Source organism: Rutilus rutilus, assembly GCF_951802725.1.
Source record: "Rutilus rutilus genome assembly, chromosome: 2".
Taxonomy (NCBI): domain Eukaryota; kingdom Metazoa; phylum Chordata; class Actinopteri; order Cypriniformes; family Leuciscidae; genus Rutilus; species Rutilus rutilus.
Window position 1 is genome coordinate 59726072 of NC_140210.1, and position 25285 is coordinate 59751356.

The window sequence follows — 25285 nt, forward strand, 5'->3', positions numbered from 1 at the left end:
ACAGTTAATCTCCAAATTAATGTAGAAATAACTTAAAGACAGTATATTTTAAATACTTGAATGAAGGCCAGGATCACTGATACTAATAACTGATACTACTGTCTTGATTAATCCCCCCCCCCCCCCCCCCCCTCTCCAATTTTAAACATTATAGCCATTCAGCATTACAGTGTAATTGAAAGCTATCAATCTTTTAACATTTATTAGGCTTCAACAATATAACAACTTTTAATTTAAGTGAACTTAAAACAATCCTCACATAAACCCAAAATAAATGTCATATAACTTAAAATTAATTTGCATAGTTAAAACATGAATTGATTAGGATTTATTGAGTCATTTGCATACAATTAAGGCGACAAATCTAGTGAATGTGTGTGTTTTCTAATCGGGCACTGAATAGAGTCCCTCATTAAAGGTCCTTCAGCGGCTCTTCAGCTCAGAGTTCAACTTCTAGGTGTGTTCTGATAAGACGTTAAAGAAGAGAGGATAATATATCACGGTAAGTTCAGTCAGTCGTTTAATATCGTGTCATGTTGTTATATGTGTTTATAAGATCATATGAAACGCTACTATCAATCTGAAATGAACAAAAACGTTAACCCCCATAAAAAGAATTGGATAGTGAAAGTCAAAATATAGAAGGATCAGTTTGATATCCGTCTCTGTTGATCTATGAACATCTGAAAAGTCATTAAAGAAATGTTATAAAGTGATATTCCATCTCTCTGACACATGATTTGACATCAGAATGTCAGGGATTTTCTAATCGAAATTATTATCTATAGCAAACCGTGTATTTCCACCAGCGGGGATTTCTTTAAGACCGCAAGGGAAGCTCGGCTTCCCCTATAATGTCAAAAAATTAATGGTCAAATATGTAGCCTACTTTTGTATTAACATTTTATTGACTGAAAATGCGTTAAGAAAAACCTTCATCTCAAAGACGAGTTCAGAATCGGCTCCATAAAGCAGGTCAGCTGACTCGATCTCCTTCTCATTGACGCAGCGTCCATTGACTTCAGTGGAGCTGCTCTGAACAGTTTCTTTCAGTGCTTCGAAACTCATTGGTCATTAATGCAAAATGACCTGTCTGTCCGCATCTGTAGCAGGTTTTGTTTGAATCAGCACTACCTTTACTACATTGCATTTGTTTTTTCTTCCAGGATATGAATTGTTGATATCAACAATTGAATTCTTGATATCGAAAATGTAATAGTTGATAACTTTATATTTTCACTAGTGAAATGTCACCATAGGCTGCCATTCAAAATCAATTGTTGATATCAAGAATTGATTTCTTACTAGTAGAAATATAATTTTTGATATCAATAATTACATTGTTACTAGTAAAAATGTGAATTACTGATATCAATAATTAAACTGTCACTAGTTGAAATGTCTGTTCTTAATATCAACTATTGAATTGCTACTAGTACAATTTTTCATTTTTGATATCTGAAAATGTATTTCTGATATCAGTATAATTTCAGATATCTAAAATGTCTTTCTTACTAGTAACAATCACATTCATGATATCAGAAATTAACATTGTCACTAGTGAAAATGGAATTACTGATATCAAAAATGAACATTGTTACTAGTAGCAATTCAGTTGTTGATATCAAGAATAGACATTTCAACTAGTGACAATTGAATTCTTGATATCAAAAATAAAGGTTTTTACTAGTAAGAATTGTAGTTCTGATCTGTGAAATTGGAATTTCAACTAGTAAGAAATCAATTCTTGATATCAACAACTGATTTTGAATGACAGATGGTGACATTTCACTAGTGAAAATACAATTACAGATATCAAGAATTATAGTTTTTACTAGTTGAAATTCAATTGTTGATATCAAGAATTAGGCTTTGTTTCTAGTGGAAATGTAATTTCTGATATCAAAAATAGCCATTGTTACTAGTAGAAATCTAATTCCTGATATCAATAACTACCATTTTAACTAGTGAAAATTGAATTGTTGATATCAAGGATTCATATCCTGGAAATGAATAAAAGTCAGTCAGGATCAAACCCTTTCCATCGGCAAAAAGTTCAAATGCATTTAACCGTCTTGTCCACCGCGGACCCAACGTGGCTGGATCACTGTAGCAGTCGAACTTGGCAACAGTACCGTCCATCTTTAACGCGCGCCGCCTATCTCCACTTTTCATTTAACTGAGATAAAATAGTCTCGTGACGCACATCTAACTCACTTTCAGATTTAACTAACGAGTGAGTCCTTGTTCCAACATCCTCGTCGCCAATGTTGTAACCTTTCTAGATATTTCGGATCGAACCACACAGACACCAGATTTAACTTCATCCGTCCTTTATCTCCTCTTTGTACGTAATGACGTTGATGACGTCACCTCAATACACAACAACACCCATTCTTGTGTGCACACTTGCCACAATAGCAGGGATCTGGCAAACCTTCAGATTTTGAGATTACAATCTCAGGGACTAATAAACTGTCCTTTCTTACAAAACCATCAGCATCTGCATTTAAGATGGAGGTGGCGTCTGTAAATGGTGCTTGGACCCAGAGCTTCTGTTGATAATAGGCTCTTTGTATATGTTTTCTTGCATTAGTTGAGGTGGAAGCGGTCTTCTCAAAGTCCATCTTAAGGGCATTACTATCGAACGCAGCAATGCGCAGGTCGTCAAATGTCTCCATGTCCGTTGATGGTTTGAGACATTTGACCAAGAATGTTTCCGCCGTTTGTATTGCACAACTAAAAGTTGCAAACAAAAGTTGCCTTAAGGATGGCATGTCACTTTTCTATTTTTTTAACCCCCATAATCCACAGATAAATTGAAATTAATTAATTAAAGCTTATCTCACCATGTTTCCCGCTGTAGCCCAGTCCAATGAAGTATTATCTATGTGACACTGGATGGATAAGTTGTTCTCTCACTCTCTCCCGATCTTTTGAAATTTTGTAAGATAAGGTTTCAAATATGAGTAATTGGTACCAACTTATCTGTTCTTTGTGAGGTATAACTTCATGACATGAAGACACTGTAACTTCATCAACTTGTCTGAGACTATGTGATCTACATAGTTGTGATGTACTGTCTGGTGATGACATTTTCCCCATAAAAAAAAAAAACAAAACCCCAAAACATTAGCAGCTAGCTAGCTAACAAACTGTAGTTAGATAGATACAATACACACCAAATTAAATATTAAACCGATACAAATGACCTGCATACAAATCTTACCCAGGACCTCTACTACATTGGATAAATGCTGCGATTATGTCCCGCCCGCGGATGCTCGGCGTCTCTGGAGTGAATGAGGAGTGGGCTGGCCTGGACTCCGGCTTCTGCGTGATGATTGGAGGATCTGTCGAAAGGCTGCGTCTCCTTTTGATTGACAGCGATTTCATACAATAAAAAGTCGCTGCCGCGGAATCTGTTCGAGCTCAGTCCCATCGCGGATATTGCAAGTATAGTCGAAAGACAAACTGCTGCAACCTATTTCTTGGTATTTGCTTGTCGAAATTGCTAGCCAATTTTCATAATACATTTCACACAATTATACATTTATACCTTTATTATATTAGTACATTTATACAATTATACCTAGCTCTGCTGGCCATTGAGAGGACACTGGTCAAGTCACTGGAAAAGACGCCTAGTTGTACAACAGGGTCACAGAGCATTTTCTTGAAAAGGAACGTAGAATTTACGTATAAATAAATGGAAAATTTTTGTGATGTAGGCCGAAAATGAGCTTGCCCTCTTTGAAAGACCAGCAGCCGCCACTGATTTCCACTAAGGCTATGTTTAGGTGAACTAACTAGTCTGTTAAATTAGAAGATAAATATAATTGAGTCCATTTATGATTTAAATGATCAATTCGTTGTGTTATTTATGTTAGCAGGGAACATGTGCTGAAATGAACAGCTTGAATACACTGTAAATCACTTCAAATTAAAGCATCTGCTAAATGTAATATTAATGTAATGCTCTCAGTGTTTCCATAAAGGGAAGATGTCAGTCAGATCTTCATCTCCAGAACCCAGCTGTGTGTCTATGAAGAGCAATCAATCCATGGATCCTCCTCTTAAATTCAGCGATGAACCAGTGACCTCTGACCCCAGGTGAGACACCGTCTAGTACTGGAAACAATACACAGACTTATACAACATCACAGATCATCTGAAATAATTATTTACTTATGGCGCTTTTCCACTGCATGGTACGATACGGTACGGCTCGCTTTAAATGGTACCTGGTCTGTTGAGGTTCCAAACGTACCGTACCGATACTAAAATGTGATGTGAAAACACTGCAGATCATTGATTGGTCAGACAGAATCGTCACTACCAGCGTCATTGTATTTACGACACGAGACACTAAACCCGCTAGATTTAAATAGCCACATTTAAAAACATCCACATGCCGAGAATCAGGAACACCATCCACTCGATAGGCTCCATTGTTCCTGTGTTGTGCGTTTGAAATGTGGCACGTTTATGATGATGTCTTGGCAGTAGAGGCGGCGCAACTATAACGATCAGTCCCACACACTTTGAAGCGGTACTAACTGCAGTGGAAAAGCAAACGAGCTAAAGCGAACCGAACCGAACCGTGCCGTACCAATTCGAGTCGTACCACGCAGTGGAAAAGCGAAGCGAGCCAAACCATTCCGCGCCGAGTCGAACCGTACCGAGCCGTACCATGCAGTGGAAAAGCGCCATTACAGTGTAAAGATGTATACAAATTATTATATCTTAGTAACTCCAGCAGAGGGAGTCAGAGATCTTCATCTCCAGAACCCAGCTGTGTGTCTATGAAGAGCAATCAATCCATGGATCCTCCTCTTAAATTCAGTGATGAACCAGTGACCTCTGACCCCAGGTGAGACACCGTCCAGTACTGGAAACAATACACAGACTTATACAACATCACAGATCATCTGAAATAATGATCTTACTTACAGTGTAAAGATGTATACAAATTATTATATCTTAGTATCTCCAGCAGAGGGAGTCAGAGATGTTCATCTCCAGAACCCAGCTGTGTGTCTATGAAGAGCAATCAATCCATGGATCCTCCTCTTAAATTCAGCGATGAACCAGTGACCTCTGACCCCAGGTGAGGATAAATGTGGGTGATTAAACTGCTCTATGAGAGTAAAAAAAAACCCCACTGAATGCAGACAGATAGTAATCATTTTATTACTCCAGGGCCCAGTTTTTCAAAAGTAATCCAGTGGGATTTCGGATCACGGATTGGATCAAATCTTGGAAATGGGTTTTACAAAAACAAAAGAGGGATTCTGAACTAAGATCAGAGCATGTAATCCGATCTTACATTTGATCTGGATCAAACCTGCCCTTTGGGTTTTTCAAAACTTTGAAATCGGTTTGGGATCTATTTGATCTAAAAAAAAAACAGGATTATCCTGATCCCATCAGAAGGGTGGAATCAGTTGTGGTTTTTCGAACCAAATAAATCAGAGAGTTTTTTTTTTAAGTGATTGATCACAAAATTAATGTTTACTGATGATAAATACATTTCTTCATATTTGAAGCATATATGAAGCATGTCACATCTAATGAGATATGGTAAACAAAACAAACAAACAAACAAAAAAAAATCATCCAATTTATCCTTATCATATGATCGTGGTTGTATCTCTCTATTAGTGTTACTCGATCTTAGTGCTGCATTTGATACTATTGACCACAACATTCTTTTAAATAGACTCGAAAATTATGTTGACATTAGTGGAACTGCATTAGCATGGTTTAAATCATACTTATCTCTGACCATTATCAGTTTGTAGCAGTAAATGAAGAGATTCATTGCTTTCAATGAAAAATGCGCAACAGTTAGTTAATGCATTCATGACCTCAAGGCTAGATTATTGTAATGCTATCATGGGTGGTTGCCCTGCACGCTTAATAAACAAACTACAGCTGGTCCAAAACGCAGCAGCTCGACTTCGTACCAGAACCAGGTAGTATGACCATATTAGCCTCGTTCTGTCAACACTGCATTGGCTCTAGGGCTGTCACTTTTTATTCGATATTCGAATATGCCTTCGAACATGACGTGAAATATCCGAAATCAAATTATAAATAAACTATCCGGTTTTTAAAGTGCCATGTTTTGCGCATTTTTTACAGTCTATGTTTAGATCGTTTGTTTTTTATTTTATTGTTTGACATCTCATCCATTAGCAGGCGCTCTAAACGTATTGTAGCGTAGGCCCATGACCAAATCAAGCGAATAATAGCCAAATAAAATATGCGAATAAAAGCGAATAGATGCGTGTCAGGATGGAGTTCTCTTTCGGGCTTGAACAAACCATAACACAAATTATGCCAAATGTCCGTTTTGTCGAGTGTCCTCATAAGAGCAGTCTTAAATTATTTAAATAAAGTCTTAAATGAATGTAGAGATTTGTGAGATAATGGGACGCGTGTCAGATCGCGTCTCTGTCCGTAGCGGCTAGTAGGGCTGGGCTGGGCGATATGGCCTAAAAAAAAAATCCCCGATTTTTTCACAAAAAATTCGATTTACGATTTAAATCGATTTATTTTTCTTCCCTTAGCCTACTTAAAATCAATCTGCAGATGACAAAGAAATTGTTCAAAACAAGTTTTAACTTTATTTTGTTTTGATTTTCCCTTCTGGGATTTGATCTGGATTTCCCCCTTGGGGTTAAAGTTCAATCAGAAACAACAAGCCAAAAAGACATGATGGCAGGCCCTGCCTTTGTAAACAGTGAAAATGTAACATAACATAACGTAACATAACATGAAATGGGTGGATTGGGATTGGGGTGGAACGTAAAAAAAAAAAAAAGTACATCACAATAAAGTGTATTGTGATTGTCAAAACATTTGGTAACTAAACAGAATTTTTAGTGTTTAGTGACAACACAATGTTTACATGGTACAATGACTGGTATGCTACTGTTTTTATTATTGCTTTCACAATTTTAATTAAATTCTTGTGATTTGATTCTGATCTTGATTCAATATTGATTCCTTTGGATAAATACTAGGTACAGTAGATACACGTTAATTTAAAGCCCTGTCAGATGGTATTATTATTAAAGGTTAAAAATAACATCTCAAATAAAAAATAATGCGTTTTTTTATAACAGCATTATAATATTTTAATGATATAGGTAAAAATATAATAAATATGTAATATAGGCTAGTTATCATATTTGGCGAAAAACTCCTCTCTACAGCAATTATTTTAAATGTCCAACTAACGTGCTATGGTCATTAAATGGCTTTCCAGAGGTAAATGTAGGCTAATGTTACGTGACATATTGTTCTCCAGCTGTTATTATAGACCTCTTTCCGCCGTTGAAAAACACTGATCGATCGATCGATTTTATTTCATTTCGGTAATTTGAACTGTAACGTTATCTTTCAAAATACCTACTGATCATTCGTGTTTATTTAGCCTATAATTAACTAGTAAGTTAGTAAAGAGTAACAGATGATCGGTTCACGTGTTTGAACTCTGTCAGCGATCTGTCAAGCGCCAAAACGGTGTTTATTGTTTGAATTTCGTAATTAAATCGACAGAATCTGAGAGCTGAGAATTTGTTTCATTGCAATAGTAACCTACTTCTCGGTCTTGTCTGTCGGGGTCAGTGTCCTCTTTGCTTCGCGATTTTTCTCTGCGTGAGAAAATGGATGTGTGAAGTAGTGAGAGAGCGTGTAAAAAGTGACGATTGCGTGAGTCTCACGGTGAATTCTGAGAGTTTTTTGGCGGGTGTGCTTGTGCTGCCGCGGTCTAGTTCATTTGCCATATTGTTTGTATCTCTATGGCAAACGCGCGGGGGGAGGAATGAGCCCGTTCGGAGCTGCGGGAGCCCAGAGGGGAGCGTCGGCAAATGTTAAAGAGAAAACCGATTTTCATTAAAAAAAAATCGACGTAAGCTACACATTCGAATTAATCGATAAAATCGATTTATCGCCCAGCCCTAGCGGCTAGTCTTAAAGGTCCCATTCCATGGATAATTTTATTATTTTATAATGTTTCCTGGGGTGCCCTTATAATGTTAGTATGTTTTTTAGATCAATTTTTTTTATAATTTAGAAATAAAAGGCATTTTTCCTAGCCTGATTTCATCACCTGATTTGAACACTCTGTTTGAAGGGGCGTGTCTGCTGTGAGACTTCAATGTAAACGCCCTCTGCTGTGATTGGCTGACATGCTTGCATATGAAATGTCTGGCATTACATGTGGAACTATCTGGAAAGCTTTTACTATTACAGCTATTATACGTTTTTACTATTACAGCTATCTGGATTAACGAATCGTGAGAAGTTTTTTAAGCATTTAGATCTATTCCCATCACATAAAAGGTTGCAGTGATGAGCATTGAGCAGATGACAGTCTGTTGATCGCGTGAAAAAAGATCTTATCATTGCAACGCAGTTTCTGCACTCACTAATGATTTCACCAATGCAAACATGAGGTATATAAATACAGTAAGAGATTCGTTGTGCAGTGTAACAGCGTCATTGATTTCATAACGAGTTTTGGCAAGTGTCCAGATAAACTCGCGCTGTGTGATTGACAGCTTGGGCGATTGGAAAGGGATTGTTCTTTGATCGCTATCTGTATATTAATCACAGTTTAAGTAAGATTATTTTCATCCTACTAAGAGAAACGATGTGAAGTTGATCGCTACTTCCATAGTAAATCACTACTTACCGCTTGCTGGAATATAGCTGAAATTGCCCCCTTCGTCAGTATGAAACGCTGAGAGAAGTCTGCTTGATATTATCCCAGGTTAGAAAAACAGTCCGTGGTGAAATGGACAGAGCAAACTAACAACTTCGAATTAAACTTTTGCGGTATCCGATTATAAATAAACATCAACCACGTCTGTCGTTCGCCATCAATACGCCTGTATTCCTGTGGGCGGAGGTTAGTCAAAAAACGGTTCTAGTGATGTCATTAAAGAAGGAAGTAGAGGGGTGTAGTCCAATCCAGCCGTTTTTTGTAGGCGACTTCTGTTAAATAAAATATCTCGCTTGGCATTGAACTTTGAGCTTTATAATTTTACAGATACTGTATTATTTATACTCTAACAACAACTTTACACACTAACTAAAGTTTGAAACATGGGATCACGAAGAATGGGACCTTTAAAGTGTCATTAATGTTAATCAAAGAACAAAGGTAAGAGAGTAAATTACTAACTTAGACCTGGCGCCAAGAGGATTATTATACCGGTAGCCTAATCATGAATGCACTCCGCTATCTTTTAACACATCTCTGGCGAACGGCTTTTTCAGCCGATCAGATGGTGGACCTGCACCTAGACACGACCACAACTCATGATGTAGTCATCCGGGCCGTATCCAGATCAGATCGAGGACCTGCGCCTAGACACGACCACAGCGCATGATGTAGTCAGCCAGATCCGGACCGTATCCAGATCAGATGGTGGACCTGCGCCTTGACACGACCACAACACATGATGTAGTCAGCCGGATCCGGGCCGTATCCAGATCAGATGGAGGACCTGCGCCTAGACACGACCACAACACATGATGTAGTCAGCCGGATCCGGGCCGTATCCAGATCAGATGGAGGACCTGCGCCTTGACACGACCACAACACATGATGTAGTCAGCCGGATCCGGGCCGTATCCAGATCAGATGGTGGACCTGCGCCTTGACACGACCACAACACATGATGTAGTCAGCCGGATCCGGGCCGTATCCAGATCAGATGGAGGACCTGCGCCTTGACACGACCACAACACATGATGTAGTCAGCCGGATCCGGGCCGTATCCAGATCAGATGGTGGACCTGCGCCTTGACACGACCACAACACATGATGTAGTCAGCCGGATCCGGGCCGTATCCAGATCAGATGGAGGACCTGCGCCTAGACACGACCACAACTCATGATGTAGTCAGCCGTATCCGGGCCGTATCCAGATCAGATGGAGGACCTGCGCCTAGACACGACCACAACACATGATGTAGTCAGCCGGATCCGGGCCGTATCCAGATCAGATGGTGGACCTGCACCTTGACACAACCACAACTCATGATGTAGTCAGCCGGATCCGGGCCGTATCCAGATCAGAGGGTGGACCTACGCCTTGACACAACCACAACACATGATGTAGTCAGCCGGATCCGGGCCGTATCCAGATCAGATGGTGGACCTGAACCTAGACACGACCACAACTCATGATGTAGTCAGCCGGATCCGGGCCGTATCCAGATCAGATGGAGGACCTTCGCCTAAACACGACCACAACACATGATGTAGTCAGCCGGATCCAGGCCGTATCCAGATCAGATGGAGGACCTGCTCCTAGACACGACCACAACGCATTATGTAGTCAGCCGGATCCAGGCCGTATCCAGATCAGATGGAGGACCTGCTCCTAGACACGACCACAACGCATTATGTAGTCAGCCGGATCCGGGCCGGATCCAGATTAGATGGTGGACCTGCACCTAGACACGACCACAACTCATGATGTAGTCAGCCAGATACGGGCCGTATCCAGATCAGAGGGTGGACCTGCGCCTAGACACAACCACAACACATCATTGAAGTAACAGCAGAGATTGTGCCAACTAGAGTCTCCCCTGTGAAGGCCTCATCAACACGACAGCCAGTGGCACTGATCCTCAACAAACCAGTCTCCATACCGGCATGATGACTCCGATCTTCAACCAGATGGAACTAGATAAAATATTTTGAATATTCCGATCCCAATCTGACTTCTGACCTGTGATGCTTCCTGAATCATAATCATACAGTGTTTGTTTGTTTGGCCTGAGGAGAACTGACCCCCCTACTGAGCCTGGTTTCTCCCAAGGTTTTTTTTCTCTATTCTGTCACCGATGGAGTTTTGGTTCCTTGCCACTGTCACCTCTGACTTGCTTAGTTGGGGACATTTAATATTCAACAGTATTATTTATCTGACTGCATTGACACCATTGTATGAGTACTGAACTGAGCTGGACAATGACATTACTGTTTTCTCACAGCTGCTATAAAGCTACCAGCTGCCATATTACTCTGTAGCCCAAGACTGGTTGCCCACTGAAGTACCTGGATTGGGAGACCTGGGAAAACCAGGTTGCTGCTGGAAGATTTGTTAGTGAGGTCAGTAGGGGGTGCTCACCCTGTGGTCCGTGTGGGTCCTAACTCCCCTGTAAAGTGATGGGGACACTATGCTGTCAAAGAGCACCGTCCTTTGGATGAGACGTTAAACCAAGGTCCTGACTCTTGTGGTCATTAAAACAATCCCAGGATGTCCTCCGGAAAAAGGGAAAAATCCTGACCAAATTTGCCCAGTGGCCTCTGTCCATCATGGGCTCCTAATCATCCCCATATACTGATTGGCTTCATCACTCTGTCTCCTCTCCACCAATAAGCTGGTGTGTGGTGGGCGTTTTGGCGCAATATGGCTGCCGTCGTATCATCCAGGTGGATGCTGCACATTGGTGGTGGTTGAGGAGATTCCCCCTTCCATATGTAAAGTGCTTTAAGTACCTAGAAAAGCGCTATATAAATGTAACGTATTATTATTATTATTATTATTAGATAAATGAACTATTATTTTTCATTTTATTGCCATTACTCTCCTGTATGACTGTAAAGTTGTGTTAAAACTATCTGTATTGTAAAAAGCGCTATATAACTAAAGGTGACTTGACTTGACTTTGTGAACAACTCTAGACGAGCTTGATCGATGTTGAGTTGGCTGCTGGTGCAATCGTAGAGGAGAACTCTGAAGGGCTCCTCTATACAAAATGACCTCCTTTGGAATGCTTAGTACTTAGCAACAGCAGCTTTTTAAATCCTTTTCTTGCAGCATCTGTGCAACTTGAACTTGTTTTTTCCATCCACTCCAGAGTTTGTTCCTCTTCAGAGCGGCTGTGATGGGTTTTGTTCCCTGTGTCCTCTCTGCAACAAAGAGTTTGTACCGCTTTTGGCCCATCCTCTCTGCAACCTAAATAGCATCCACAATAGCTTGGTCTGCTAATTCTCTTGAGTCCAGCTTCTGAAGGTTGTTGCTGTCCTCTGTGAAGGGGTTTTCCATTTCCTCAATCACTTCAACCAATGCACTCACAACCAATGCACTCACATGTCTTAAGAATTTCAGCTAGTCACTTTTGGCCTGTTAATGATGTCTGTTTTCAGAGACACCTTTACTGCTGAACTCCATGGCATTCTCAAACTAATGAATTAGATGAGACGCTTCTGGTCCAGTGACAGTGAGGGAATCCTGGTTTTGTATCAGACCAACTGCTCCTCCATCTCCCTTCACATGAACATTGTTTTGCTGATGCTCTTGATCTATAGCCATTGTTGAAAACCCTTTTTTTCTTTTTTCCTTTGCCACACCTGGGTTGGTTTTAGATAGACCCACCATGTCTTTAACATGAACAGGCAACCAGCGTGCATAATTTGTGTGGTCAAGGCTGAAGCACCATGGGACAAGCTTTGTCATGCTATCAACAGAGAGACTGAAGTTAGCCTCACGCAGGGATCTTACAAATGACTAGACAATGATCTCCATCTACAGGGCACTGTGCCAAAACAGAAACTGAGGACTTTCTTGCTGTCTCGTGGTACACCAGTTGTCAATGGTGACAAGCAGACCAGCAGATAGTCTTGATTCAGTGTACTGGTTGTAGGATTTTGACATCAGGATGTGGAGATTACTGGCAGTTGCTTGATGTGCACACATTGTCCGTGTGACATGGGATGCTTTCCGGAAGGACTCTGCAACTCCATGGGTAGCTATATTGGCTTGACCAAAGGCTTCCACCCAACCACTACCTTCTAGCCAGTCTCCTAGTATCTTGAGACCCGCCACCTCAAAATGCAGTCTTCCTAAGACACTGACAAAATTATCTTCTCCATGTGTAAAGGGCCAACTCAACTGTATTTGTTTGGCTATGCTGTACCGAGGCTGGTTCACAGGGACAATGGTTAGCCTACTTGTTCTGTATTTACCCTCTGTACTGCTTGATTGATGACATTCATTGCATGATGATTCATGGCCACTGATTTGGAGTTATCAGAATATTGGGGAAGTTGAGCTAAGATTGCAGGAGGGAGCTCCTTTCGTTGCAGCCGATTGGCATGAAAGGCTGGCCAGGAAATGTGTTCTACTGGTCAATCTTACAGGACACAGTTAGATACTGCGATTTCATTGTAATCCTTCTCCTTTCATTGTAATCCTTACCCTCCTTCTCTCTACTTTCAGAGGCAGAAGTCTCCAATCTCCTCCTTTCCAAACGCCCTACCACCTGTCCGCTTGATCCTATTCCCAACTAACCTGCTTCAAGCTATTTCATCCTTGGTTGTACCCACACTCACACACATCATAAACACCTCTATTCACACTGGTACCTTTCCCACAGCATTTAAGCAAGCTCGTATAACCCCACTGCTTAAGAAACCCACTCTAAATCCAGCACATCTGGAGAATTACAGACCGGTATCTCTCCTTCCATTCGTCGCGAAAACATTTGAACGAGTTGTTTTCAACCAGATCTCTTCCTTCCTTACACAGAACAACCTCTTGGACAACAATCAGTCTGGTTTTAAAAGCGGACACTCAACTGAGACTGCCCTGCTCTCAGTAATTGGAGTTCTGAGACTGGCAAGAGCAGCTTCCAAATCCTCAGTTCTCATCCTGCTGGATCTGTCTGCTGCCTTTGACACAGTTAACCACCAGATCCTCCTGTCAACCCTAAAGATGAAGGGCATCTCGGGAACCGCACTCCAATGGTTCAAGTCTTACCTCTCAGGTGGGTCCTTTAGGGTATCGTGGAGGGGCGTGGTGTCTGAGACCCAACATCTAGCTACTGGAGTGCCTCAGGGCTCAGTGCTTGGACCACTTCTCTTCTCCATCTACATGACATCACTCGGATCTGTGATTCAGACACATGGCTTTTCCTATCACTGCTACGCTGATGACACACAACTCTACCTCTCATTCCAGCCCGACGATCTGACGGTAGCCGATCGTATCTCAGCCTGCCTGACAGACATTTCTGGCTGGAAGAAGGACCATCACCTTCAACTAAACCTTGCGAAGACAGAGCTACTCGTGGTCCCGGCCAACCCAACACTTCACCACAACTTCACCATTCAGCTAGACTCTATACATCTATAACTCCATCTAGGTCAGCCAGGAACCTTGGTGTGGTAATTGATGATCAATTGAACTTCACAGACCACATTGCTAGAACTGCCCGGTCATGTAGATTTGCCTTGTACAACATTAGGAGGATCAGGCCGCTTCCTATCAGAACATGCTACTCAACTCCTTGTCCAAGCGTTAGTTTTATCCAGACTTGACTATTGTAACGCTCTCCTGGCTGGTCTTCCAGCATGCAGGGTCAAACCTCTGCAACTGATCCAGAACGCCGCAGCTAGAGTGGTCTTTAACGAGCCGAAAAGGGCACGTCACTCCTCTCCTCAAAAAATTGCACTGGTTGCCAGTTGCCGCTTGCATCAAATTCAAGTCACTGACGTTTGCCTACAGAACAACCACTGGTTCTGCTCCCTTTTACTTTAACTCTTTACTTCAGACTTATGTGCCATCCAGGAACTTGCGCTCTGCAAGTGAACGACGTCTTGTGGTGCCATCTCAAAGAGGCACAAAATCACATTATCTGACCTTCACCTGGACTGTTCCCTGCTGGAGGATTGATCTGCCTAACTCAACCAGAGCTGCTGAGTCCATAGCCACTTTCAAGAAATGGCTGAAGACACTTCTTTTTCGACAGCACTTGATCCAGTAATGCTAACATTATTAAAGAACCGCTATAAAGCCAAAACAATCTCTGTTACCTTAAATTATACGTTTATCTCTGTGAAGCTGCTTTGAAACAATCTACATTGTTAAAAGCGCTATATAAATGAAGATGACTTGACTTGACTAACACTTTCTCTACTACTCTATTCTATTCTGGTCTATAACATACATTTAAAAAAAAAAAAAATCTGCGTTAGATTATTCTGAGAAGGGTCATAGCACTTTGTATAGCATATTGTATAGCATAGCATATTGTTGTGCTATTGTTGTACTGTTAGTTTAACTGCTTCTATTGTTCTCATTTGTAAGTCGCTTTGGATAAAAGCGTCTGCTAAATGAATAAATGTAAATGTCTCACAACGCCACTGAATTAAAAATTAACTGTTCACCTGAACAGTTTATGATGTTTTATATGTAATTATCATTGTAATCCTTGACCATCAAATAATAGGGGCAGACATTTTCCATGTTATCATGTTTGGTTCAGGAGATATAATACATCAAAATACATAATTTGGTTATGGCATAAAGCAAAATGGCCACCATTTCCGCCACAAGGTTTTTTTTGTGATGGCTCCATTTCTGAAAATGGTCAGGGCCCCAAACTGTTTACCAGTTTACCAAGTTTCATGCTTTAATAATAAAGTGCCGATTTTCATATATTACCTGGACTGTGTAATTTTTGATTTCAACTTAAATCTATGGACCAACTGAAATGTAAGACAATTATTCAGAAAATACAAGCTTGACATCTGTTTGATTTACTATATTATTTACATTTTGATTTAATTCATACATTAAATCCTTCATTTTTTTTTTATTGTTTCAGCAGTGTGTATAGAGATGATCAGACTGGAGACCAGGATTTTCCTCAACCAGTGAAGGATGAACTACAGAGAGTCAAACACAGACACAAAGCCAGCATGAAGAACAAGTATGAGAGATTATTTGAGGGACTGAAACTCCAAGGGAATGAAACCCTCCTGAACAGGATCTACACACAGCTCTACATCACAGAGGGAGAGAGAGAAGGAGTGAATGAAGCACATGAGGTTTTACAGATGGAGACAAAAGACAGATTGCAACTCTCACAAGCCCCTCCAATCTACTGCAATGACATCTTTAAAGCCTCTCCTGAACCAGGACGCGAGGAGAAAGAGCAGATCAAGACTGTTCTCACTAAAGGCATCGCTGGAATCGGGAAAACCGTCTCTGTGCAGAAGTTCATTCTGGACTGGGCCGAGGGAAAAGACAATCAGGATGTAGATTTCATGTTTGTGCTTCCATTTCGAGAGCTGAACTTGATCCGAGATCATCAGTACAGTCTTCACAGACTTCTGCTGGACTTTCATCCTGAACTTCAAGATCTGGACTCAAAGATTTATGAGGAGTGTAAAGTTGTGTTCATCTTTGATGGTCTGGATGAAAGCAGAATCACACTGATGTTTTCAGACGCTCAGGAAGTTTCTGATGTGACTGAGACTTCATCAGTGGGTGTGTTGATGTCAAAGCTCATGAAAGGAGATCTGCTTCCCTCGGCTCTCATCTGGATCACCTCCAGACCAGCAGCAGCCAATCAGATCCCCTCCGAATACATCCACCGTCTGACAGAGATTCAGGGATTCAATGAGCCTCAGAAGGAGGAATATTTCAGGAAGAGAATCAGTGATGAGCATCAAGCCAGCAGAATCATCTCACACATCAGAAGAACAGAAAGCCTCCACATCATGTGCCGCGTACCCGCCTTCTGCTGGATCTCCTCCACTGTGCTTCAGAAGCTCCTGGAAGAAGATCTGAGTGCAGAAATCCCTCAAACTCTGACTGAAATGTACATCCACTTCCTGCTGATTCAGATCAACATCAGGAATCAGAAGTATGAAGAGAGAGATCCAGAGAAACTCCTGCAGTCCAACAGAGAAATGATTGTGAAACTTGCTGGAGTGGCTTTCCATCAGCTGATGAAGGGCAATGTGATGTTCAATGAGGAGGACCTGATTGAGAGCGGCATAGACGTCACTGACGCCTCAGTGCATTCTGGGATTTGCACTGAGATCTTTAAGGAGGAATCTGTGATTCATCAGAGGAAAGTCTACAGCTTCATTCATCTGAGCGTTCAGGAGTTTCTCGCTGCTTTCTATGTGTTTTACTGCTATTTAATGAAGAACAAGGAACCACTGCAGCTTCTGGATGTATTCAGGTCTGATGAAGTCTCTCTGTATGATCTACTAACATCAGCAGTAGATAAAGCCCGCTGGACTAAGAATGGACGGCTGGATCTGTTCCTGCGGTTCCTGCTGGGCGTCTCACTGGAGTCCAATCAGAGACTCTTACAGTATCTACTGACACACACAGAGAACAGCTCAGAGAGCATCAGAGAAACCACACAGTACATTAAACAGAAGATCAAAGATCCAGATGGTTATAATAATATGTTTCATCTCTTCCATCAATCCATCAGTCTGTTCCTCTGTCTGCTGGAAGTGAAAGATCAGACTCTGGGCAGAGACACTGATGAGTTTATAAAATCAGACAAACACTGCTCAAAAGTCATGCGCAACATTGTCAGTACAGCAGTCTTTTGGAGTATAAAAAAGGAGTTTGATAGGTTGCGTTGCACCAAGAAGGATTCATCTTAAATCTAGATTAAATCAATGATTATGTAATAATTCTGTTGCACCAAACTTTAAACCTTGTTTAAAAATAAGCAAGTTTATATTTAGGATGGATTAACTTTAGTCCTGTTGCTCCATAACTTTCAATTTATATATAAATATTAATTTGGGATTAATTTTAAATTTACAGGGAATAAAATAAAGTGCACCTACGATAAAATATGTGGCTGATTGAACAAAGACAGAAACAATAAGTGTGTTTTCAGGTATCAGGTGTTTATTACAGATAAAAATGAAAAATAAAGTGCATTGAGCCGGCAGAGTGTGAGGGCCTGCTATCAAGTCCGGGACGAGGATCCGTCACTCATCTCACCTCGATGTTAGACAAAGAAAAGAAGAGAGGAATACATTTATTATTTAATGGCAGTGGTGATGAGGTGAGCGTCCGTTATCCCTGTCTCTTGATAATTTTTCCAGCCCTGCTCCACATACTGGGTGGCACTCAAACGGACAGGGCGGCGCTGTCAAGAGAGGAGATAATTGATTAATTTATACTATTCATACCTTTAAATTAAACTTAAAATATATTTCCAGGCTTATGAAATATGCACATGCTGCCGCAATGTTTGCTTGATCAGTAATGGTCTCTCTATGTAGCAGTTTATAACGACAGCTGATATTTTACGTCATTTTACATTTAAGTTTATTTCCTTTATCGGCAAGAGCTACTTATGTCAGAGAGAGAGTTTCTGGTGGACAATAAAGAAGGAATTTAAAGCTGTTTAATTAAAATGGCGAATCCATCGTGGCAGAGAAAATTAATCGCAATTGGAGGTTTTATTCGCAGGTTAGAATTCTTGGGGTTAAACGGATCGTTGTGGATCCGTGATCCGTACGGACCAGGCCCCGCGGTTCAGCATTCATTTGATTTGTGGATTAATTTCAAGTTTAACCGCCATAGACTGAAAGTTTTTAATTTGCACATGTTTTGTCTTGCTAGTTTACACATTCAATCAGTTTTAAACCATTCCAGCGCTAGAAGAGGCAAAAGAGAATTAAATTCGGTACTCGCACACTGTTTTCAGAAGGGTAGCAGAGCAGTCATTTGGGAATCTGTATCCAGAAAAGCCCAACACAGTGCTGTCTTGAGTTTCTGCACTCAGAAAACGTACACCCCTGTGTGTCTCTGGCATTTCTTACTCTTACTCTTACTCTTACTCGACGTGTGTAATTGGCATGATACATTTTTACCTAACAAATAAAATGTTATATTTGATATCTGTCTATCACTGACTTGGCAGGTTGTATGGAAGTGGCTTAGTAAACTACACTTTTTTTGTACAAATGAGCAGTAGGCAACTGTCTAAAGAGGTATTAGCTAACTCTACACCCTCTGACCAAAATCAGACTGGCACGATTGTGTCTGTGAGATCCACGTAACCCGGGGCGTGTGACTCTGTGCGGCATTGGGTGCCGAATGAACGGATAATTGAAAGTATGGGATACCCAGAATAATTAAAGGAGTCATGACCTGTAATTTTCACTTTTCCACGAGAATCAATGTATGTTATGATTGCCTAACGATTATACACTGGCCGGGAAGCCGATATTTAAAAGTGAAGCGTTTGTTTACCCCTGGGTTCGTAAACCACCCCACGTGCACGCGCACTCAAATACGAGATTTTTATTTCTGCCCCGACTTGACGTCAAGACGGGGCAGGATATACCATATATGGACACATTTACATTTACATTTACATTTATGCATTTGGCAGACGCTTTTATCCAAAGCGACTTACATTGCATTCAAGGTACACATTTTTACATTTTATCAGTTCTTGCTTTCCCTGGGAATCGAACCCATGACCTTGGCGTTGCTAGCGCCAACGCTCTACTGTTTGAGCTACAGGAAACCGCAGACCTATGCTGCAGGAAGCCCGCCCTGCCCCTCTCCCCCTCATATTCAGTCACGAAAGATGCAGAAACGTAGTGCACACGTGAGTTGCTCTGTTGTTGACTGCCAGAATCAACATGTAAATGTGTTTTCTCTCCCAAGAATGGACCAAGCTGTCAGGGACCAGTGGATTAAATTCATTTTTAATGACGCGGTTCCTACAACCCTTCCCACTGGCTTAACGTTAGGTGTCTGTGCTAATCATTTTACGCCGGAATCGTTCACAAATTTGGGGCAATATCAGGCGAAGAATTGTATATTATATAACTATGACAACATATAATTGTATTGATTTTTTTATAGAATAGATAAGGATAGATAAATAAAACAAACAGTCAAGTAATAATAAGCATAAAGAAAAAGATCACGTTACTTGTCTGTAGAAGAAAAATATTGAATGTCTAAAAAACCACAACCTGAAACAAGGCAAAAACACCACATGATAGCAAACGTTGATCTCAATAACCACTAAGCTGATAAAAAAAGACTACATCTCCGTTAATGTAATCTACATTAAATAAAAGGTATAATGTATGTCTCAGTCAAAATGATTGTCTTTACCATTCAGAGACATCTTGATGTAGACGTCCATCCATCGACTCTACATCTTCCCTTTCCAGCTCAGGTTCAGAGTCTGGCTCACACATATACGGTTGAATCCCGTAGGTCGCGGCCGGGGTCGGGTTCATTCACAACTTGCGCCATGATGTCATTTTGGAATGATATGCTGAAGCGTTACCTGCGGTGTCAACCCCCCTCCTTCCTGCCACCAATCAACGCGCCCCTCATTTGCATTATTACAATGACCGTCCACGACAGCCAAAATATCGCATCAGATCTCGCGAGACAATAATGCCTTCAGAAATAAGGGTCAGAGGAGCTCTGTGTTTATTATTTTTCCACTTTTCTTATTTAGAAGGGCCTGAAAGACTATAATAGAGCGTGGGTATCCAAGGTAATACTAGGTTATGACTACTTTAAATATCTAAATTAATCAATAACCAATATATATTATTTAGGGGTGTAACGATTCATCAACTACATCGATGTATCGATTCATATTCTTAATGATCCAACTACATCGATCTGTGCTCGGCCAGTTATATCGATCTAGACATATATCGATCTAACATCGTTTTAAAAGGTAATGAATCGATTGTATCGATACTATGAAATAACGCATTGGATTTCAGCACGTCAGACTTTATAAGGATGTTTTTTTTTTAGCACTTTTAATGATAAAGGCGTTAAACGTTACTCGATTCAGTCTGCCTATCTGTGACGTGATCGCCATGCATGACGCGCCAGCAGCAGCGCAAAGTCTCTCACCTCAGAAAAACGGACTTTCCTGTCCTCTCAGCCGCTATACTGCAGTAGCGCGCACTCTTCAATTGCATGCGCAAATGCGGTGGCGCGCGCTGCAGGCTTATATCGTTTCACTAGCCTATATATAAAGCACAAAATAAACTACAAGCATGCAACGTCGTTACGTTTTAAATTAGAAAAAAAACGTGTTGTCCAGATTCAGTATCTGCGGTCAGATGATGTTGTCAGGCTATATGTCCGTGTCATTATTCTATCATTATTTTCATAACTTTTAACGAAATAAAGTCTCTCACCTCAGAAAAACGAAATCTCATGTCCTGTCATCGTATACTGTGCTCGTAGCGTGCGCGCATAATTAATTGATACCTGATTCCCTTTCAAGAATTTTTGGCTAAAAAGTCACTGAATCGATTTCAAGTCACTGAATCGTTTCGGATCGTATCGTTCTAAATGAACCAATATCGTCCTTGAATCGTATCGACAACCACGAATCGCGATACGAATCGTATCGTTGTTAAAACGAATCGTTACACCCCTAATATTATTAGTTCCTAATTAGAAACACGATCCAAATTTGATAATTATTTAAAATTGGAGTCAGATTAAGTGCGGAGCTTAAGTACTATTGAAACTAAATTCTAATACATTAAGTGAACTTCAGTGAAGCGCTGAAAAGACATACACGAATTATACCTTCGCCCACACCATTGGATCCGCAGTTGGGCTGACGGGTGGTCCTGACATCACTCGCCTGTCTCATCAGAGAGAGAGCAAACCCCTGATGCTGAACACCCACATGCCTCCAGTGGCTCCCATTCCTGACACTCAGACTGTGCTCCGATAGAAGAAGAAATCAGGGTAGATTAATCCAGCAGTGCATGCTTAGAAGTAGCACCCCCTCCTCACAGTCTTGCTCATCATCCCCTTGCCCTGATAACCTTGACCGTCAACCAGGAGTATCAGCACAAGTCCGTCAGACTACAGGCGACCATTGGCCCCCTCCTCTTCCCCCTCAGCAGCAGCTTCCTTCTCCTCCTCCTGTAAGCCCTGCCACTCTTACACGGCCACGGGCAGTCTCCTGACACATCTCAATACCAGCCTCGTATAACCCCATGCTCCGAGCCTATACACTGCCAAATCAACCATTGCCTGGTGTTATGTCCAGTCGGCATACCAGTCTTTCAATGTTCAGCCCCACCACTTGACATCTACTGCCCATCTAAGCCATGTAGGATTATCCGTGAACAGGATAATTTCATTAAAGGAACCCAACACCACATTCCACAGTTCGGAACGATTCCCCATTGAACCATTAGTAAGTCATAAAACACAGTCATGGTGCCGAGATGGCTAAAGGAGATGTCACCCCCCTTTCCCTTTTTGTGCCTGTCTAATCTCATACCAGCGATGCCAGGACAGCAGGAAAAGATTTCTCTTTGTTCCCCAAACTTAAGACCAAATGGCCAAGAAACCCTGTGGTGACCCCAATGCATAAATCCACAGCCTTATCAGGAAACGAAGGATGCTAAGGCATTCCCATGGCCCGGAATCACCACAAACCTTAAATCAGGGGACACCTCCTTTCTGCAGCTGTAAATTCCAGAGACTTTTGTCTCCAAAACCAATAGACTGAAATTAACCCACTTGTGGTTTAATACAAACAACGGTCTCAAAGTTGCTTTCAATAAGCTGAACTGATCACCAGTATTTACCTCACATATATCTTAAGTATCATGTATGTTTTATATAACCCGTGGAGTTCTTTCTGTTTGTTTAACCTTTATTACAGCCTATTCGTAGGGGTTTCTACCTCAGTTATAGGAACTAATCACCAGAAGTTGCCTCATACATGTGTATCCTCTGTATTATGTATGCTTTATATTACCCAAGTTAATTTTGTGTGTTAAACACTTATCACAGCTAAACCCTTATTTACTTCCACCTCAACTATGGGAAATATATGTATTTTGGTACCTACTTGATGGGTAAATGATTTCTAGAATTTTGATATAAAGTAGATGTGTGTAGGATGCACCATATTTAAACTATTAAGTTGGCTTATTAAAGCGTTTAACTAAACTCTCAGGAGTTTGGGCACACGCGATCACGTGGACATTACGCTAATGACATGCAAGAACCGGAGAACGGTCCCGCCCAAGACAATATCTGATTGGCTGTCACACTCGGAAGGACGGGTCGGATGGACACGCTTATATAATCCAATGACAAGCAGCAATGCGTTGCTTTTTGCCTTGCTTTTGCAGTGACTTTTGCTCTTGCTTATGTTTGTGCTGACCTTTCCATCGTCCGGCGTGTATGCTTACATACTCTTCAAACCACCAAGAGCTCACTTAAACTCTCATCAACTCTTCCGTAAGATCCTTTGTTGAACTTCGTTAAAGAAAACCCTCTCAGAGTGGCTCCAGAAGTTCCTCCAGACTCAGAGGAAACTCCGTTGCATAGCAACCCGCAATCCAGGAAATCCCGCGAACCCGGCAAAGCCAACCAACCACTCAACATCGAGTGCTGTCCCTCAGAACGCATCATCGACCGACTGCCAGCCAATCAGCGCCGAAGAGATTCCCTCCAGCAACTTCGTCACAGAAGGCAACGCACGCGCTCACAGGAGCATCCAAACGCAAGTACACAATCTCCTAATTCTGGTTGAACTGGTGCAAATCGTATTAAGAAAACGAACTAAGATTAAAGTGCTAGTATATTGATTCTCTCAGGTTGCGGTCAAGAAATAGTGTCTAACGCTAGACATTTGGGACTCCATGCATTCACCCTCCGTTAATAACATCACTTTTCTCTGTCACTGTTTGAATAAATGTTTGTGTGTTTTCGTTAGTTTAGTTTGTGTGTATTAGAGTAGTTCAATAAAGTCTTGGTTGATTTTACATACAAGCGTCTTGTGCTGTGTGCTTACAAGTTACTGCCTTAAACTGTAGATTCTGTTACCTTGCTCATAATCAGTGATCATAATTTTATGATATTATTACCTTAGGCCACGGGATAATATTCTGTCCAGAATTGATAAAATACCCAAATCTCAATTTATCGGTGGATGAATAGTTAATAAAGTGTTAAAAATTAATTCTGAATAATTTGCATATTAATTCGGTTCTTATTCACTGTAATTCAATCCCCTTTGAGTTATATTGATCCTAATTCCCTTATTAATCTTACAGCCAGTTAGCTCCCCCTATTGCCCCCTGCAGTCAAACTATAGGAGGATAGAAGGTCTCTATTCGTTTTAGTAAATCATGGCTATGTTGTAATCATCTGTTTCCATTGTTTTAGTTAAAGCCAAACGAGTGAACGAACTAGTATAATGCGGCCACAATTTACCTATACAAGGGAACAAATAAAAAAGTCTGGGGAATGAATTCTTAATTTATCCGTTTCTTCTGGTCTGAAAGTCCACATGAAGACGCACACCGGAGAAAAGCCCTTCCACTGCGGTGAGTGCGACAAGCATTTCAGCTCTAAAGGGAATCTTGATGCTCACAGGCGAATCCACACGGGGGAGAAGCCGCATCAGTGCCCTCACTGCGAGAAGAGCTTCCGTCACAAACCCCATCTGATGAAGCATGTGCGCACACACACCGGGGAGAGGCCGTTCCAGTGCAGCGAGTGTGGGAAGACCTTCACCAACTCCAGCTGTCTGCAGGCCCACCACAGAACACACACCGAGGAGAGGCCGTATCAGTGCACACACTGCGAGAAGCGCTTCCGACAGCGCTCTCATCTGACGTGCCATGAGCGGATCCACACCGGAGAGAGGCCGTACCTGTGCTCCTCCTGCGGGAAGAGCTTCTCCGACCCGCGCCATTACCGGATCCACCAGCAGCTGCACACGGGGGAAAAGCCTCACGACTGCTGCGTCTGCGGGAAGAGCTTCAGCCAGAGCTCACACTTACTGAAGCACCAGAGGATCCACACGGGAGAGAGGCCGTACAAGTGCTGTCTCTGCGAGAAGAGCTTCGCTCGATCCGACGTGCTGAAGGTCCACGAGCGAGTCCACACGGGAGAGAAACCCTACCAGTGCTCCGTCTGCGGAGAGAGCTTCGCTTATTCAGGGGTTTTCCAGAGCCATCAGAAGAAACACGCTGAAGAGCTTCCCTGAAATCAGCTTCTGCACACTCACTGTTTATCCGGCGATCAACATCCGGCCTGCTGGGAATCAGGCTCGTTCAGCCCTGAGGATTTGAACTTGATGTTTTAATGACTAACATTGTTGTTTTAGTTTTCTGAATGTAACTTTACTAAAAAAGCAAGACTTTGAAATGAATATACTGCTGTCAGCCCAGTTATTCCTTTACAAACACCTATAAACACCTGTTTATTGTTGGTAGATCCTCATGTGTGTGGAAAATGAGGAAAATGTTAAATAGTTGTGATTTTTTTCTCAGTTTTCTCCCAGGGATGACGAATAATAAAATATTATGTTTGATTAGTTAACATTAAACTCGCTAACATTAAAAACACAAGTTTTTAAGATAAGTTTTTATATGTTGAAATATTTTATAATGTAATCATTTCACAGTTAATCTCCAAATTAATGTAGAAATAACTTAAAG

The 25285-nt window shown here is 41.4% G+C and overlaps 2 protein-coding genes across 5 annotated transcripts; both read left to right on the forward strand.

Moving 5' to 3' along the window:
- Nucleotides 1-454: 454 nt before the first annotated feature.
- LOC311286257 (protein NLRC3-like) lies at nucleotides 455-18638 on the forward strand. Of its 4 annotated transcripts, none has more exons than XM_084402388.1 (5): nucleotides 455-502; nucleotides 3986-4113; nucleotides 4751-4873; nucleotides 4988-5110; nucleotides 15640-18638. In XM_084402388.1, the coding sequence occupies exons 2-5, from the start codon at nucleotides 4004-4006 to the stop codon at nucleotides 17444-17446; spliced, it is 2163 nt and encodes a 720-aa protein (XP_084258514.1). In that variant the 5' UTR covers nucleotides 455-502; nucleotides 3986-4003; the 3' UTR covers nucleotides 17447-18638. The 4 variants fall into 4 exon arrangements, with proteins under 4 accessions (XP_084258514.1, XP_084258515.1, XP_084258516.1 ...); XM_084402389.1 differs by having other exon boundaries at nucleotides 4997-5110; XM_084402390.1 differs by having other exon boundaries at nucleotides 5000-5110.
- A 5491-nt stretch (nucleotides 18639-24129) lies between these two features.
- Nucleotides 24130-25094, forward strand: LOC311279956 (uncharacterized protein; the record flags this gene model as incomplete). Its single annotated transcript, XM_084391796.1, has 1 exon — nucleotides 24130-25094. One exon carries the CDS (start codon nucleotides 24130-24132, stop codon nucleotides 24829-24831), a length of 702 nt encoding a protein of 233 aa, XP_084247922.1. The 3' UTR covers nucleotides 24832-25094.
- Between the last annotated feature and the right edge of the window lie 191 nt (nucleotides 25095-25285).

Excerpts from the sequence above, each read along its gene's own strand:
- LOC311286257 (XM_084402388.1), top strand. The coding sequence starts at position 4,004 with ATGTCAGTCAGATCTTCATCTCCAGAACCCAGCTGTGTGTCTATGAAG. Across the intron at positions 4,114-4,750 it reads CCAGTGACCTCTGACCCCAG|TAACTCCAGCAGAGGGAGTC; the intron begins GTGAGACACCGT and ends ATTATATCTTAG. Across the intron at positions 5,111-15,639 it reads CCAGTGACCTCTGACCCCAG|CAGTGTGTATAGAGATGATC; the intron begins GTGAGGATAAAT and ends TTATTGTTTCAG.